Raw genomic sequence first — 20,000 nt, forward strand, 5'->3', positions numbered from 1 at the left:
CATACACACACTCACACATACATACATATATATATATATATATATATATTGACGTCATAATAATTTAGAAACTTCAAGAACATGAAATAATTCTATTTGAGAACAGTAAATCTCGAAGCATATGTAGCTATAAATAAAATGCAAGAAAGCAAGCAGCTATATCCACTGGACAATATGCCAACATTACAGCATTAAGACTGACATAAATAATAATAATAATAATAACAATAATAATAATAATAATAATAATAATAATGATAATAATAATAATAATAATAATAATAATAATAATAATAATAATAATAATAATAATAATAATAATAATACTTTTTCCCAAGGGCAGCTTGGGGGAGGGGATTAAGTCGATTACATCGCCCCCAGTGCGTAACTGGTACTTATTTAATCGACCCAGAAAGGATGAAAGGCAAAGTCGACCTCGGCGGAATTTGAACTCAGAACGTAGCGGCAGACGAAATACCGCTGAGCATTTCGCCCGGCCTGCTAACATTTTCTGCCAGCTCACCGCCTTAACAATAACAATAACAACAATAATAATGATGATGATGACGATGACAGATGGCAAATGAGAATCAGGAATCATAAAACCTACCGACATAAAGATTTATAAATATTGCTGCAAACTGGGACACCGATCCGATTAGTAAATATCCAATGAGAGCTTTTTTCCTTCCAAACCTTCCGGAAAAAGAAAAGTAATAAAACTAAGTAACATGAAGGTGTAAAAGCGTTTAGAAAATTGTGTGTGTGTGTGTGTGTTGTGTGTGTGTGTGTGTGTGTGTGTGTGTGTGTGTGTGTGTGTGTGTGTGTGTGTGTGTGTGCGTGTGTGTATCTGTGTGTGTCTGTGTCTGTGTCTATGTTTCAATCTTCAAACTTTTGACGCTTCGAGATGCAAATTATATCATTTTAAAGGTTGAGACTCGAAGTGGATACAGCTATCACTAACACTTAATTACTGGCACAAGACCAATCATTTTAGGGGCTGAGAAGTACGACAATTATTTCGACTAAAGTACTTACCTGGTACTTTGTTTATCGACCTCGAAAGGATGAAATGTCAAAGTTGGCCTCAGCAGAATTTGAGTTTATCTGTGGGATTCGAACCCAAATCTTCTGCCTATTTCACAGACGGGCTGACCGTTGAATTAAAGTAACTTTCAGCCGGTCGTTTATCTGATTCAAACCGTTATGTTTACAAAATGTCTGTCGACATCGTAAAAATATCGCCCTTTCGAGATGTGAAATATTGGGTCATCCCATAAATAATGCGGTTTATTTTATACTTATTTTATTTGTCAAAATTAAGATAAATACACTTCTTATTTAATCTCAGATATACTTTTCTTTATTTTCTACAATGCTCTTCCATCTATCTGGTAGACTTGTAGAGCTCCTCTTCCAAAATTCATTTTGTCCGTTACCAAAAATACTACACAATTCATATTTTTTCTGTCCAAATGGTCTTGAAGACTGCCGAGATATGATAATCAGATGGAGCAATGTCCAGCGAACATGGCGATTGGAGCATCGTTTCCCATTCAGACTGATCCAACCTTTGGAATGTCAACCTCGCTGTTTGTGGCTGCGCATTATCCTGAAGGGTACACGTGTCTGTGGAGTGCTCAGCCACTTACACGTTAATTTCACGAGCAGGCTGTTCCGTTGATTCGGATCAACCGGAACCCTCGTCGTCGTAACCGACGGAGTGCTTCCATTGAAGTATCTTTTGTTTTGTAATTGTTTTCCTCGGATATTTGACGATTTTCAAGCATCAACAGAGATTTCGGTTGATGCAAAGCGAAGTAGAAGAGTTTGGTAAGTTCAATTCTCATGACTTGTGAAGTATTTAAATTTCAGACCTTTTGCTCCTTCGTCTAAGAATGAAAAAGAAGCGGTGGTATTGGATTCTGGGTAAGCTTCATTAGACAGACGTTGTGGACGTGGTCTGTGTAGGCACCAAGGCTTTATTGACATAAACTCAGATCCAAAATATGGACAAAATGCTGTTAAGCTAACGATTCTGCCATTGAAATGGCGACAAAAAAGGTGAGACGATCCCAGCTAGGTCACTTATGATTATAGGTCAACTCGATTAGGACAATATAAAGATAAATAATAGCATAGAATAATCATCGAACTTATTTTATTTCTGAATGCATTTGACCTCCGATCTGTGCTGACCTGAAACAAGAGTTTAAAACCGATTTTATATCTTTTTACTCTTTCTGTATCGCTCAAAGTCATAACAGACATAATTCGTCGTCTCTGTACAAAACGTTGAGACCTCAAATCACTGGTACTGTCTATCGGACAGATTTTCACACAGTTTCCCAATTACCTTAGCCTGGGATCGACTCAAGTCGATTCCTAGCTAATGTAGAGAAAGCTTGCTCATAGTGTCGCGCAGCAGGATCGAACCAGCCAGAATGTGATTTTGAAACAGTCTTCTCAACACTATGGCTCTGTTCGTAGATAATGTAATCAGTATTCGAAATCAGAATGTAACGACGGACGAAATACTGCTTAGCATTTTGTCCGGCATGCTAACGATTCTGCTAGCCGACTTCCTTAAACCGAGATATGACATAAATATATACACAATAATTACTACATTACGACACAGTTTAGGCAATATTCTTAGTCAACGCGAAGCAAGTATATGTTAACGATTTATGAAGGAAATTAGATTTATATTTCTACCCACCACATGAAGGATTTCCACACGGAAGTCATAGTGACCAACTCACATGCTGCCGTTACAAGGAAGTTGAAATATTTGTTACCACTCAATGACGTCACTGCTAAGTAGATACCATAGTAGGACATTGAATTGATCGCCCTGTAAATAGGAATAAACGAAGGTTCATTTAAATAAGTAAATAACGTAGCTGAATAGATAGAGCAAGAAGCATATCAAAGAAAAATCAACAGTTCGATTACCTCCCTTACGAACACTACCATGTGTTTCATGGCTTTGACCAATCTTCTCTCTCGTTCTGTTTACCTGGATGTAAATAAAGACTTAATCCTGTGAGAAATGAATATTATAAATACTATATAATCCTCACTGAATCACAAGCTGCCAGACGAGATGGTGAAGATGCCGACGACCGCTTTGTTCAAAGTCTCCCTTGACCTCAAGTGGCCTGAACTCTTTACATGAACACCACCCTGTACTTAACTCCATGTCCCCCTACATGGCCTTGCTATTTGCTTTTGAGCCAAAAATTAACTAACTAACTAACTAACATGGTCTCCGTCAAAAGGTTCGTTTTCATACTGATTGGGTACTAATGTAGGAGGACCCAAACCGCTTTCAATATCAAAGCCACCTGGAAAATAGGAATACACAAAGAAGCAAGGGAACTGACATGGCTCAGTGGAGAATGGAAATCACATCGCAAAATCCGATTCCTGGATTCCTCTACAATGCTTGCAAGAAAGCAATGGAAAAACATAATGATGAATAAATGCTCCTTTTGTTTTGTTTTCCTTAGAGCCTTGAGTTAGAGAGAAGAGACTCCTTCAGTAGTGAGCATCGGGTCGAAACATTTAATTACCAGGTGTTACACTTATTTCCTGTGATGACTTTAACTCGTTCTAAGGACGTGGAAATGGCAACAATGAGTTTTTGCTACTCGGCTTTTATAATCATTTCCTGTTTCCGATTGTAAATTGTGGACGCTCTCAGATGGTTTCTCAATAATGAAGAAACTGTAATTATGATAAAGATTTCCAAGTACGAGAAATTATATAATTGATTAGAACCAAAGTTACTGGAATTCACATACGTCACTAATTATGGCCAATCAATTTTTTTCTTCTAAGCCGCCATAATTAAGAATCTTCACTATATTTTTCTCGTTTCTTGAATTATTTAACACAGCATCTAGTGACTTCTATAAAATATACAGAACTTACATTTTCTTAAACATGTTTTCAATTCTCAGACTAGTTATTAACTCATCAGAGCCCTTTATATGTGCCTTTTTCTATCTTTTATCCCTTGCGTTTTACCTTATTCAGAATACAGAATAGTCATTAGCGAAACGCCTTTGAGCAATCGTGGCTGATCAGCCTTATTCAGCCATGGCTGATCTGCGATTAACCGACTTTATAACATCTCTGAAAGAAAATGTTATGCATTTCTTTATTGCTAAGGGCACGAGATAAGCTCCAATCCCAGTAGATTATAGCAATTTGAAAAAAAGATTACTACTTAGTGTAGATGTGCAGTTACAATTATCTTAGACGTTGCACAAATCTCATTTCGCTACAGGAAAAAGTGAACGTGTGAAATATCTGATTTTTTTCTTTCCCAAATGTACTTACTTGTTTTGTTAAACTACAGCAATGTTTCTATGAAAATGTTCATATACCTTACTATTTGTGATTATAGAGATAAACAACGTATCCCACACACTATTACGATAAATTGCTAACTGGTGCGGATGATTTTTCATGACTAGAGCTTTGACCTGTTAGCGTTTAAACGGACCGTGTTAAGCCAAAATATTATGTCTGTTTTATGTTCAAACCGGCCCTACAATGTCATTCTAAAACTAAAAATTGCATCATCAAAATCTCAAAGCTACGAGATAATACGTGATTAATTCGAAACAATGTCAATAAATAAGCACCACATTTGACGGAGTAATTGGAATGCTTAAAAGGTTACAGAATATGAAGAATCTTCAAGTTTGCATTTCTAAACACACACACACACACACACACACACACATACAATAACACACTAGAGCATTGTTAAATAAATATATAGATAGATAGACAGACAGACAGATATATATATAGTGAGAGAGAGAGACAGAGAGAGACAGAGAGAGACAGAGACAGACAGACAGACAGATAGATAGATAGATAGATAGATAGATAGATAGATAGATAGACATAACCATAAAATTTGAAGAAAATAAATATGAATTACAAGCTCCCTTGATGAGTCTTGAATCTAGCATTACCTTTTCTAATTTAATTGCACACACATACATACATACATACATACATACATACATACATACATACATGTGTGAGGGTGTCTATATATACATACATATATATATATTGGGTCATCCCCTAAATAATGCGGTTTTGTCAATTGCATGAACTAAAAGTCGGATGGGGACAGGATAAACTATCTGCATCAACTTGGTATGATAGCGAGTAGTAAATGTACCTTGAGCTTATTCTTAGTGCAAGTTTTGAAGGGCCAACCAGGAGCCCATACATGTTCAGATTAGACGAAGGAAATGGAGATGGATCGGTCACACATTGCGGAAAGAACCCTCAAATGGGACACGACAAGCACTTGACTGGAACCCGCAGGGGAAAAGGAAGCGAGGACGTCCGAAGCAGACATGGAAGCGGAGCATTTTGGACGAGCTCAGGACCACCGGCCTGACATGGGCAGCAGTCAAGAAAGACGCCAATGAACGCAAAAAGTGGAGAACAACTGCTGAGGCCCTATTCTCCACAAGGAGCAAAAAGGATTAAGAAGATAATGGAAGTAACAAAGGAGCATATTCGGCATATTTTGCTTTATGAGTTCAATAAAGGCAACAACGCAACGGAAAGTGTGAGGAATATAAAACTAATGCAGTATATGGGGATCGGACAATAAACGTAAGCCAGTGTGAACGATGATTCCAGAAATTCCGAGCCGGAAACTACAGCCTAGAATACGATCCTCGTCCTGGAAGATCTACAGAGCTCGACGAAGATGTCCTGCAAAACCTGGTAGAACAAAGTCCCATCGTAACTGTTGAGGAACTAGCGGAGTAGCTTGGATTTGGTCATTCAGTCATTCATCGACACCTGCGTGTTATCGGAAAAGTCAGTAAATTCGTTCAATGGGTTCATCGCGAACTTGCCGAGTCTAACCGTGCGCAGAAAGTGAATGCGTGCCCTTCTTTGAATGAACCGTTTTTGGACCGAATAGTGACTAATGATGAGAAATGAGTTTTCTATAAAAATATGAAGCTCCGAAGTCAATGGGTAAGGAAAAGAGAAACACCGGAACCCCAGACTAAAGAAGGCCTTCACCCACGTAAGGTGTTGTTATTTGTTTGGTGGGATATTAAAGGTTTAGTCTACTTTGAACTTTTAAACCTAAACCAAACGATAACAAAGGATATCTACTGTGAGCAGCTTGAGCGGCTTAAGTCAACGCTAGAAGAAAAACGACCATCTTTGGTTTCAAGACGAAAGGTGTTCTTCCACCAGGATAATGCTCGGTCGCAAACAGCGAGGATGACATTCCAAAGGCTGGATCAGTTTGAATGGGAAGTGATGCCGCACCCACCATATTTGCCGGACATTATCTCATCTGATTACTATTTATTCCGCAGTCTTCAAAATCACTTGGACGGGATAAATATGAATTGAGGAAAGAACAGTATAGAAAGTGTATTTTTCGTCACGGACAAGTGAATTTTTGAAGTGGGAACAAGCAAGTCTACCAGATAGATTGAAGACCATTGTAGAAAATGAAGGAGAGTATATTTTAGATTAAAAAAAGAACTGTTTGTCTTAATTTTGAAAAATAAAAATATCACAAAAAACCACATTATCTATGGGATGGCCCAATATATATATATATATATATATATATATATGATGGCCCAAGATATATATATGTGAAACACTTACCAGCAGTATATCTGTATCAGCATGATACTTCGTAAAGCCGGGTCTGTAAACAGCGTCAAAGAACTAGGATTGTCTTTGTTACTTGGAGTTTCTTCTGGTGTTACATTATATTCGGTTGTATTCTCAATGGTGATCGGTGGTGGCTCAATTGTAAACAGAGAATTTATGGAAGTACTCTTCTCAAGTTCAGATTCTTTTTCATTATTCGACGACATGAGAGGAATGGTAGTTGTTTTATCATTGAGAATATCACACTTGACACATTCTTCCCCGGCAATTTCAACATGTTTATGCCAAATCGGATCAAAGTCTATATTGTTCATTTTCGTTGCATGTCGTATAATATCTTTAGCACGATCCAAACGATTGTTCACAAAAAGCCACCGAAGAGATTCTTTTAAAAATCTGCAATGCGACAGATAATACAGAGTAAAGATTCTAATTTCAACGATATATATATATATATATATATATATATATATATATATATATATATATATATATATATATATTATATATATATATATATATATATATATATATATATATGTAAGACTTTGCAGCTTTAATAAAAGCATAATACTCAAATACTTAAGGAATTACATATACACACATACATACATACATACATACATACATACATACATACATACGTACGTACGTACGTACATACATACATACATACATACATACATACATACATACATACGTACGTACATACATACACATACATACATACATACATACATACATACATACATACATACATACACACATACGTAGGCGCAGATGTAGCTGTGTGGTCAGAAGTTTGATTAGCAACCACGTGGCCCTAAGTTTGGTCTCGTTGCGTCGCACCAAATGACTTCTACTATAGCCTCCTTGTGAGTGGATTTGGTAGGCGGAAACTAGAACCTTGTTTGTGTACACACACACACACACACACACAACACACACACACACACACACATACACACACACACACACACACACGCGTACGACTTTGCCTTTCATCCTTTCGAGGTCGATAAATAAAGTACCAGTTACACACTGGGGTCGATGTAATCGACTTAATCCCTTTGTCTGTCCTTGTTTGTCCCCTCTATGTTTAGCCCCTTGTGGGCAATAAAGAAGCTATATATATATTGGAAGGTTTGGAGATGATGTACAGGGATTTTATATTAGAAGAAATGAGGTACTCAGAAATTCGGATGGTTTTATATTTACAGATATTTATTTGTATATTACATGTTTTTATACATCGTATAACTTAGATCATGTATTAGCGCTTTCTCCCATTCTAGTGGGGTTTTCAAATCGAACTAAGTTCCTGTGTGAAAAGTTTTGACCATTTTATAGTGTTATTGAGTTTTATAGTGTCATTGAACCCTGGTCTTTTTCTATGAATATTTTTCTTTTCTCTACTTCCTGCATCAGTTCGCTGTTGTTCTTGCGATCAACTGTTATATTGATGAGGCGTTCGGGTTCTCTAGTAAGTTGTACGAGTTGTTTTTGTGATTGTAGTTTCTCTTCGTGTATTTGTTTCTGCTTTGGTGTTTTTGTAGATGAGGTTGTGGTTGAATGAGTGTGCATTGCTTTTGTTGTTGGGATTTGGGTTAGTGTATCGGTGTGTTGTTAGAGTAGCTAAAGGATTAGGGGAATTTTCCTCGTCCTGTCTTATCATTTTCAGCTTAGGACGGCATTTGCTTGAATTATTTTTCCGTTTTTCCCCAAAACAAATTTTTCGTGGGGTCTTCAATGCCTCCTCGCCGCATAAAAAGGCTTCTAAATCGCCAGCGTCGGGAGTACATGGTGTATCTGTGTCGCCTGTCTGTAGGGATGGTCGGGCGTTGCTTGTTTCCACCGCTACAGTTCTTGGTACCATTGTGGTGGTGGGATTCTTTGAAGATGTTGATTTAATGGCTGTTCCTGCAATGGTTATTGTTGCAGCTTTTGACCTTCTTGTGGTGGTGGTAGCAAAGTAGCCGTTTCTGGAGTTCCATTTTGTTGTTGTTGTGGGCAGAGGGCCTTCAAATGTGTGTTAGACCCACAAGTATGGCACCTTAGCTTTCTGCCTTCCACCACGATCAGGAGTTGAACCCCGCTAGGTAGCTCGACAAGGTTGGGGACATCGTCCAGGGATTCCGGTTTTACCTGGATCAAAATCCCCAACCCGATTCCGGACCAGTTCTCCTTCTGATATTTTTTAATTTCTAGAAGCGAATCCGAGCCTTCGACTACTGCGCATGCAACCAAACACCAAATGTGTAATTCTGGTGGCACATCTGATATTTTAACTTTCACCACCCGTCGTCCAAGGTATATGGGAAGGAGAAGGATATCCTCGTGTTTGCACTGGACCATTGAGCGTTTTGGGGCCATGCCTCAGTGAGGAACCTCACTTCCACAAAATCATATTGTCTCCCTCGCGTGAGGAAATCAATATCAGTTCAAATGCCCTTCAAGCATTTTTCGACTTGGGTGTGTGCCACAGTGAAGATTTCCCTCGTCTTCAGCGGCACACATTTTTATACGATGGTCCTTCTGGCCGTCTTCTCCATAAAATCTGAAAGAATAGCATGCTTGGTTTTCCTACGCCCTCTATTGAGGAGTTTTTGTGCTTCACTCAGGTACGCATGTTTTCCTTCCGGGGAGATTTGCTCCTGCAATTTTGTTACTCCTGCAAAGAAGTTATTTTTATCGTTGCTGTTATTGTTGGTGTTGACTATATCGTTTTTGTTGCTGGTGTTATTCCTGCTGTTCTTAGTGTTAGTCGGAGCCAAAGCGATGCTATTGTTTGAGGTGATGTTCATATCGTTGACCGAAGTAAGCAAGCTACTTGCTAACGGTGTGAAATCATTTATATCATTTATATACCAGTGGCGAGCTGGCAGAAACGTTAGCTCGCCGGGCAAAATGCGTAGTCGTATTTCGCCTGCCGTTACGTTCTGAGTTCAAATTCCACCGAGATCGACTTTGCCTTTCATCCTTTCGGAGTCGATAAATTAAGGACCAGTTACGCACTGGGGTCGATATAATCGACTTAATCCGTTTGTCTGTCCTTGTTTCTCCTCTCTGTGTTTAGCCCCTTTGTGGGTAGTAAAGAAACAGGTATTCCGTCTGCCGCTACGTTCTGAGTTCAAATTCCGCCGAAGTCGACTTTGCCTTTCATCCTTTCGGAGTCGATAAATTAAGGACCAGTTACGCACTGGGGTCGATATAATGTCCTTGTTTGTCTTCTCTGTGTTTCGCTCCTTGTGGGTAGTAAAGAAATAGAAATAATTTATACCGTTACTGTACTGCTTATTTCTCTCTCTCGTCATAGCTTTATTGTTGTTGTTGTTGTTGCTGCTGCTGCTGCTGCTGTTGCTGTTGCTGTCATTGTTGCTGTTGTTGCTCGTAGTGGTCGCGGAAGAGGTGATTGTGGGGGTGGTGTCGGAGTTGTTGTTGTTTATAATTGGGACGGTTATCTTGTTTTGCCTGCTTGCTTGTCTGGCAGTCACACCAACAGACGTACAACTGTCACCCTCTCTAATTTTTGTAGCAAGACACTCCTCTGCCTCTCCCCCTCTCTCATCAACGACTGAAACTCCTCGAAGCTATTTCTTGCTCTTTTACTCTTTTACTTGTTTCAGTCATTTGACTGTGGCCATGCTGAAGCACCGCTTTTAGTCGAGAAAATCGACCCCAGGACATATTCTTTGTAAGCCTAGTACTTATTCTACCAGTCTCTTTTGCTGAACCGCCAAGTTACGGAGGACGTAAACACACCGGCATCGGTTGTCAAGCGATGTTGGGGTGACAAGTACTGACATACAAACATACACACAAACATACATATATACGACGAGTTTCTTTCAGTTTCCGTCTAACAAATCCACTCACAAGGCTTTGGTCGGCGCGAGGCTATAGTAGAAGACATTTCCCCAAGGTGCCACGCAGTGGGACTGAACCCGGAACCATGTGGTTCGTCAGTATTTTCTGCCGAACCGCTATGTTACGGAGACCTAAGCACACCATCATCGGTTGTCAAGCGATGTTGGGGGGGGAGCGACAAGCACAGACACAGACACACACACACATATATATATATATATTACATATATATATATATATATATATATATATACATATATACGACGGGCTTCTTTCAGTTTCCGTCTACCAAATCCACTCACAAGGCTTTGGTCGACCCGAGGCTATAGTACAAGACACTTGCTCAAGGTGCCACGCATTGAGCAAAATTCTAAATTTTTCCACGTCGAATAAAAAATGGAATAAATTCGATAAGACTCCCAAGAAACAGGGGGACTTTTAACAAAAAAGGAACTCACCAACAGATAATAATAATCCTTCATACTAGCGGCGGCGGGGGGGGGGGGAACTAGTCGATTACATCGACCCCAATGTTTCACTGGTTCTTAATTAATTTATCAACTCCGAAAGGAGTTTTGCCCGGCGTAAATTTTGCTAACGATTCTGAGAGCTCGCCGCATTATTATTATTATTATTATTATTATTATTATTATTATTATTATTATTATGATGATGATGATGATGATGATGATGAATTCATTTATTTATTACCGGGGCGAAGGATGAGGGAATATAATAATAATAATAATAATAATTATTATTATTATTATTATTATTATTATTATTATTATTATTATTATTATTATTATCATTACATAATAGCAATAATAATAATAACGGGAGCCATAAAAATTAGTAGTAGTAGTAGTTGTAGTAGTAGTAGTAGTAGTAGTAGTATAGTAGTAGTAGTAGTAGTAGTAGTAGTAGTAGTAGTAGTAGTAAACAGCATTAATTCTAGTTTGTTAACAGCAACCAATACCATATACTTGCTAACAGTCTGAAATTGGGACAGTGCATGTTTTACCAACGATGAATTTCACGTATCGTGTTACTTTCATTTGATAACATGGTCTCTGCAGGAATGCATGCTTACTGCAGAAAATATCAGCAGCTGAAAGCCTCCAGTCAACTAATGCTTTATGAGTGTGAGTTTGTATAAGGAAATAGCACAGAAGCCTGTCTTATGTATACATCTACACACATCTACGCACACATGCACACACAAAAACAAACACAGACATATATTGTATGAAGGAATATTCACATGTATCTATGTGTTTATGTATATATATATATATTATATATATATATATATAATATATATATATATTATATATATATAAGCAAAATAAGCAACAAGGATATCCACCAGAGGTAATGCAGTACGATCTTTTCACGCAACTCCATTTAATTGAACAATGCAACCATTACATCAATTTAAATGCAGAGCAATCCTCAGCTGCACAAAGACACAGAATTTGATTAATTTAAAACAGATGGACACATTAGTATAATTTTACTTAAAATCCCCAAAAAGTTAAGGAGATAGACAAAGAACATGCTGCCTTCAATTCAGCTTAGAAGCTACTAAAGTATCAGGAAGAAAGAATTGTTACAGATTTTGCTTTTCACTGTTTTATGGGGTCAGTTTTAATTTATAGACTAGTTTTATCAAACCCTTGTATAACTAAGGCCGAGATATATATGTGCGTGTGTATGTGTGTGTGGTTTTAAGGTTCTCGCGAAAGGCTTGGTTGGAGGTCCAACCTTCCGAGTTCTTTTACAGGGTTCAGAAAAACTGTAGTCCGCTGGAATAAATGTGTGAATCTGAGAGGGGAATATGTTGAATAAAATCATAATTAACTGATCCTACTGTATTTTTTATTTTTACCCAGAGCCAAGAACTTTCCAGCAATTCCTCGTGTGTGTGTATGTATATATAATGTAATGATGCGTGATAGAAAATTCAACTAAAAAGTGCTCCATCTGGTGAGCAATAAATATTATTTATTTAAAGGTCACATTACATGTAGCGCTTTAATACATGTATTGTGACCTTTAAACACACATATATATATATATATATATATATATATATATATATATATATATATATATATATATATATATAACAAAGTAAACTTGTGTGTATGTATGTATGTATGTATGTATGTATGTATACATATAGCATCATATATGTTTATTGTTAAGCATATGTAAATGTTAAATAAAATGTTAAATATATACATGTATATTATACACACACACATATATATACATATATACATATATATATATATATATATACATAATATATATATAGAGAGAGAGAGAGAGAGAGAGACAGACAGACAGACAGACAGACAGACAGACAGACAGAAAGACAGACAGATAGACAGACAGGTAGACAGAGACAGGGAGAGAGAGAGTTGATGATGATGATCATGATGATGAATATGATGATGATGATGGTAGTGGTGATGATGATGATGACAACGACGACGACGACGATGATGATGATAATGATGGGTTTCTGCAGCCGCCACTTACAAAATTCGCAGCCCACTCTAAGGCTTGGTGGTATGTTTGGGTTCGAACACAGAACAACGGAAATATTTTTCATTTTGTGTTTTTTTTTTTCGTTTTATAAAGCACGCAACCATCAGTGAGATGCGAGTGAAAACAGATGTTCTCAATGAAGTGTGAGTTATTGTCGAATAATCTTTTATCGGTGAACTCGTGCAAGGCTTAGAAAGACATTAGACAAACTTTGAGGACTGAGGTTTAAGTTAAGGACTTAAAAGAATCGATCATATACATTAAATCATATATAATCCACGTTTGAATAGGAGACTTTTCGCTGTTTTCATTGTTGTTATACAAGGTATGATTGATTTAATACTGTTATTAGCACGGTTAAGTGTAATATCAATAAGACACTACTACACTAGTTGCTATTGATTCCAGAAGCATGATCCTTAATACATAAAGATCGTAAAAAGCAGTCTCCTGAATCATTGACACATGTGGTGGATACAATTTTAAATCATTAAAAAAAATGTAGTATGATGGAGGCGATTTTTGTTTTCTAATCTTTGGTTTTTGTTGCAAACGTTCTGCCTTCATTATTTATTTTTTGGAAAGGACGGTATTAAAGTCGTACTTTCTCTGAAAATAAAGTTTTTACTATACCCTGGTAAGCTGAAAACATCTCTGTTACTTAATGGAACACTCGGTAATTTTATAGAAAATGCTTACTGTAACTGCTTACTTTTGGGAACTGACAGTCCTTACTTACTGGCAATCTGTCGCTTCCAGTTGATCCGATTAACGTATAACCTGTCTGTGAGATTAATGTGCAAGTGGCTGAGCACTCTACAGACACACACACCCTTAACGTAGTTCTCAGGGGGATTCAGCGTGACACAGAATGTGACAAAGCTGACCCTTTGAATTACAGGTAGCGGTTTCTTTTGCCAATTAAGTTAACTGGAGCAACGTGAACTGTTTGCTCAGTTAAGCCTATTTTGAACCCGAACCAAAATTGGAAGCCTCTACGCGATTCCTCGTTCTCCCATCTCTTAGAAATATCATTAAAAACAATTTCAGATATGGCCAGACCGCTTAAAAATGATAATAAAAGAACAGCATTCGATAACTTAGTTCTACGCATGAAAAAGACGGGATAGTTGTGGTTCACATCTCGAAACATCTCTCATTATAGATCTGACTTGGGGCTAAATAAGTAAAGCAGCAACACATTTTCAAATATGTGTTCTTGGCTGCTGGCCTTTATATGTCTTTTATCTTTTATGTGTTTGGGCTGCGGTCATGCTGGGGCACTGCTTTGAAGGGTTTATTCGAACAAATTTACCCCAGTACTTACTAAATTTAAATCTGATACTTATTTTATCGATTGTATTTTGATGGAACACCAAGTTACGGAGACGTAAACAGACCAACACTGGTTTGCCAAGAGGTGGTAGGGGACAAACAAAAACACATCACACACACACATGCATATATACATATATGCATGTGTGTGTGTGTGTGTGTCTGTGTGTGTGTGTGTGTGTGTTTTTGTGTGTGTGTGTTTATACAACAGGCTTCTTCCAATTTCCGTTAACCAAATCCATTCACAAGGACTTGATCGACCCACGGTTACAGTAGAAGTCAAATGACGGAAGTTCTACGTAGAACCATGCAGTTGGAAAGAAAACTGGAACTATGTTATTGAGAAGCAAACTTCGTGCCACACAGACACGCCTGCGCCATGATTAAAATGAATAGAAAGTTTTACGTTACTCACAAGATGTCGATGATGAATACAGTCGCCGTGAAAGACACCAGCAGTGCGAAGTACCTCCAGTTATAATTACGCATGAAATAGCCTGACATACCGAGAACCAAACAAGACAGGGACCAATTTACTCCGCGGATCATTGAGATGAATGCTCGTCTTTCCGTTGGAAAAATCTCTAATGCTAAAGTTGCCGTTGGAACACTATAACCCTGTGGCAAAAAACACACGAAAAATAACGTTACATTTATGTATATATATATATATATATATACGGTATATAGTTCAAATTTAGAGAAAACAAAAGAAGACAGTAAAGGGAGAAGAAGTAGCAGATGCATTTGCTTAACGCTCGGGAAGAATGGAAAAGTAATTGACGTTCCGAGCCTACGCTCTTCGATAGAAAGGACGGAGGGGAAAAGAAACAGAGGGATTAACGTTTCAACGGTCCAACATGTGGAAATAGTGTATATATATATATAATATATATATATATATATATTATATATATATATATTATATAGAGGGCATTATTACACATAAATGCCACACGCTAAGAGGGTCTTTCAAAGCCATTACTACCAAAAATAAACGAATCGTACCGAATGCAGCTCTCGAAGCAAGACATTTAAAAACAGAATTTAGTTCCAGATCACCAGTGATTTCGCAATTACGTATTATCTACATCTTTTGTTCATCAGTATATATATATATATATATATATATATATATATATATATTATATATATATATATATATATATATATATATATATAATATATATATATATACAAAATATGACTTGAAAAAGATGGTCCTCGCCAACTTCAATGATTGTTGAGAGTTTATACCTACGATTCCAACAGGAGTTGGGAGCCTATGTCAAGACAAATATTGTTTGGGGCATATAGACACGTTGACAAGCATTGCAAGGTGACTGGTACTATTTTGAATGCAAATTTTATGCCAGAGTATCTTTCTCCTAGAAGAACTGCCTTCCCTTCGGTTTTCGCTAATCTATCTATCTATCTATCTATCTATCTACCTATCTATCTATCTATCTATCTATCTATCTATCTATCTATCTATCTATCTATCTATCTATCTATCTATCTATCTATCTATCTATCTATCTATCTATCTATCTATCTATCTATCTATCTATCTATCTATCTATCTATCTATCTACCTATCTATTTTTCACTTAAATATAAATAAAACATATATACAGATGGTATTTCATAGAAGACTAAGTTAATAAGTCAGCGACCGTACATAAATCTGGCCAGAATATATGTTAAAGAGGTTCTCTATTCTAGTTACATCAGTTGTACATTGTTTTCCGAAGCCGGCTTTAACGATATTGTACAAGTATTTGGGCTACAATTTACGAATTTTATGTCTTTTATTTTATTTATTTTTTTTTTTTTTGGAACAGTTTAAAGCAAAACAGTCGATGACGTTGAGGAGCATTAAGATTACAGATGTGATTAAGAAACAGTTAATTGACACGGTGTAGGCGGCGAGCTGGCAGAAACGTTAGCACGCCGGGCGAAATGCGTAGCCGTATTTCGTCTGTCGCTACGTTGTGAGTTCAAATTCCGCCGAGGTCGACTTTGCCTTTCCTCCTTTCGGGGTCGATAAATTAAGTACCAGTTACGCACTGGGGTCGGTGTAATCGACTTAATACCTATGTCTGTCCTTGTTTGTCCCCTCTGTGTTTAGCCCCTTGTGGGTAATAAAGAAATAGGTGTACTGGAAGCCATATAAATATTGGATAAGAATTTCGTGTATCATAATAATTCGCACTGGGTATCAAAATGACATCATGACTGTTGCTCAATAATCTGTGAACACTATAAAAGCCTGTAAGCTGTGGCCAACAGGAAGGGACAGAGTAAGCACTCTGGCTGCGTCCGCTCACCAAGGTTCATACGGCAAAGCAGAACAAGGCCCTTAGCCTCAATACAAATACCTATGTTATGACGCTGGAGACTTTGATTAAAACCTGGCCAAAGAGGATTGCTGCTGGAAGGCCATATATGAGTGGCTGCAGGATTCGACCCCTTGCCATACCTCCGGCGAGTATCTGAAGAGACCAAGAAACCATGGCTAACAGAAAGGGACAGAGCAAACCTCCGGAGAGAATCCGAAGTGGTTTTTGGAGAATTTGGACGACTTTACCAGCCCCAATTTCTGGCCTCCTAACTCTCCATCGTAATCTCATGGATTACTATGTGTAGGGTGCTATTGAGAAAGACACCAATCACTCTGCCTACATCACCAAAGCCGAGATGGTGGTCAAGATCAATGTGGTCGAAGATTTTCCCACAAACACAGTGAGGAACCGTCTTGAAGCCGTGATGGAAATTGAGAGCGGTTACCTTTAGTAAAATGCTATATCCCTGCAATAATTTAGTTGATATATTTTTAATTGCTTAAAATACTTTTATTTTTGGATGGGATAGAATATTTTCTTTTCCTTTATGTCAACTGTCTAATTTAACCCTGCAATGAATTTAAATATGCTAATATGCTTTTTTATATAATGAATTTCTCTTTTTTAAGGGACTTTGAAATTTTATGCGTTGGTCATTAAAATAATAAAATAGTGGTTAGAAGGCGGCGAAGTGGCAGAAACGTTAGCACGCCGGGCGAAATACTTAGCGGTATTTTGTCTGTCTTTACGTTCCGAGTTCAAATTCCGCCGAGGTCGACTTTACCTTTCATCCTCTCGGGGTCGATAAATTAAGTACCATTTGCGTACTGGGGTCGATCTAGTCGACTGGCCCCCTCCCACAAAATTTCGGGCCTTGTGGCTAGAGTAGAAAAGAATAAAATAGTGTTTAGTTACCTGCTCGAAGCATCCAATGAAAAATCGCAGTACCAGGAATGGAACCAGTGATGGAATGAAGACCACAGCAAATGAACAGACCCAGATAGCTGCTTGGCAGAATATAATTACTGGTCGCCGGCCACAACGGTCTGCGAAATATGGTATTACAAACGCTCCAACTGTCATACCAATCACCAGTATTGTCTGTGAAAGGGCACCAAATGCTCTCTTCCCGCAGACTAAATCCCACTATAACAAAGATGGTAAAAAAAATTATGATATTTTTCATGATGAAATTTGAAGAATCAGCGGAAGGAAATGCTTTTATGTTATATCATGAATATTAGAGTTGAGGGCATTTATGAGACAAACATTTTATAATGACAGCGATGCGAGTTAGAGACGAGAGTAGATCAGAGAGATTTTAATTAATTGGGTTGATTTTTAAGATCTAAGTTCAAATTTTAAAGGAAGGGGTAAATTTTTTCTTAATAATTCCCTATTCAAATATGGTATTGACCTTGCCTGTGTAGACCTTTGTGGAAATACTTACAATCCTTGACAGTTGAATTGTGTTATGGATACCTCTAGGTGCAGCTTTAGATGGAGTTAAAACCGAGTCATTTGTCCTTCAAAGAGACTACAATGCACATGTTGCCGTCGGTTACTTAAGAAGGTAAGGTATCAATGAAATTAATAGAAATCCAGTATTGGCATCGGTTCAAAATGGAATATAATATTTCGCTTTAACAAGGCTTTTTTTATAGGGAGAATTCACAAAAAAACAAAACAAAAAAAAAAAAAGGCGATGACAGGTGGTGTAGACAATAAACAGATGTACTAGTATAACGCTCAGGGCGTGAAAAAGTCTTTAACATTTCGAGCCTACGCTCTTTCTCAGAAAGGAACACAGTAAAAAAAACAAGGAGAGAAAATTAAGAATGTGTAGTGGCTAGCGATCTATCATATATTCTTATTTTTATAACACATAAAAAGCATAGAATGATAAACAAAATTTAGTAACCTGAGGATAATAAATCAATGCCTCTACAATACGAGACGAGGTATTTCTATTGCAATGACGTACATATAGACAACAAATTAATTTTTAGATAATATTTTATACTAATATGAACTTCTTACGTTGATACGACTTCAAATATCTCAGGGGAGAGAAATTTAGTTAGATTAATTCCCTTCAATACATCTTTGATAATTATTTTACCAATTACTAATGGATTAAGGGAAGATTAGGCAACTGGTTGACGTAGCTAAATAATACATTTAAATCTGGTATTTTACAATTATTACTGCTCCAATAATTATATGCATATCCATTTACATACATACATACATACATACATACATACATACATACATACATACATACATACATACATACATACATACATACATACATACATACATAAATAGTGTTGTTGATGTTGAAATTCCAATGAAGGCACCTTGAATCTAGGTTAGAAAACAGCTCTTTCTCTATTGGCAAGAAATCTTGAAATAAAACTGAACAATGGCATACATGCATGCATACATATATACATGCATACATACATACATACATACACCGGAGCTATACGCTTTACAGTAGAAGCGGTGTTTGATCCTCGTAGGCAATGTTACAAATTTGTTTGCTTATTCATCTATATTATTAAATGAACACACAAGCACATATACACACATGCATATATACATACATATACATATGTATATAAATTTATGTGTGTGTGTGCTTGTGTGTATTTTTGTTTGTATGTATGTATATGTGCAGATTTGTGTGTTTTGCTTTATGTACGTATTCTCATGCACATAGTTGCATATACAGACATGCTCATATGTATTTAAATGCTAAACTTTTACAGATATTTACAGTTCCAGTGATGAACTGGATCTGTAGTCTTCGAATTGGCTTTCTCCTTTCTGGTTTTGAGAAGCCTATTTTCTCAGGATTGGTATTTAGACAGTGTGTTACATATCCCAGTGACCCTATAATTACATGTATAAACCTGAACTTGTAATCTGGATAGAGTAACTGCAGATTTCTCAATAGTTCAGCATAGGCATTCTCTTTTTCACTGATCCTTAGCTTTACGTTAACATCCGTTGGGCAACTAATTTCCACAACTCTACATAGTTTCTCTTCTCTCTCTCAAATCATTATATCATGTCTGCTGTGCTTACATTTTATTGAGGTCTTCACTAGGACATTCCACCAGTATTCCTTTTTATTATGAGTGGCCATGGCTTCTTCTGTACTGTGGGTTCTTATTTCTTTGTCCTCGGGGT

At 37.2% G+C, this 20,000-nt stretch overlaps 1 protein-coding gene across 1 annotated transcript in view; it reads right to left on the reverse strand.

The window, feature by feature from the left end:
* LOC115218064 (solute carrier family 22 member 3-like) overlaps window positions 1-20,000 on the reverse strand; it is a 44,590-nt gene that overhangs the window by 12,870 nt on the left and 11,720 nt on the right. The window contains exons 3-7 of the mRNA XM_029787833.2: window positions 17,715-17,945; window positions 14,870-15,072; window positions 6,685-7,089; window positions 2,723-2,857; window positions 611-696 (exon numbers count right to left, since the gene is read on the reverse strand). Of these exons, the coding sequence (XP_029643693.1) occupies window positions 611-696; window positions 2,723-2,857; window positions 6,685-7,089; window positions 14,870-15,072; window positions 17,715-17,945 (1,060 nt within the window). The remainder of the gene's footprint in view (window positions 1-610; window positions 697-2,722; window positions 2,858-6,684; window positions 7,090-14,869; window positions 15,073-17,714; window positions 17,946-20,000) is intronic.

The sequence above is a fragment of the Octopus sinensis genome, linkage group LG12, assembly GCF_006345805.1.
Source record: "Octopus sinensis linkage group LG12, ASM634580v1, whole genome shotgun sequence".
NCBI classification, from domain to species: Eukaryota; Metazoa; Mollusca; class Cephalopoda; order Octopoda; family Octopodidae; genus Octopus; species Octopus sinensis.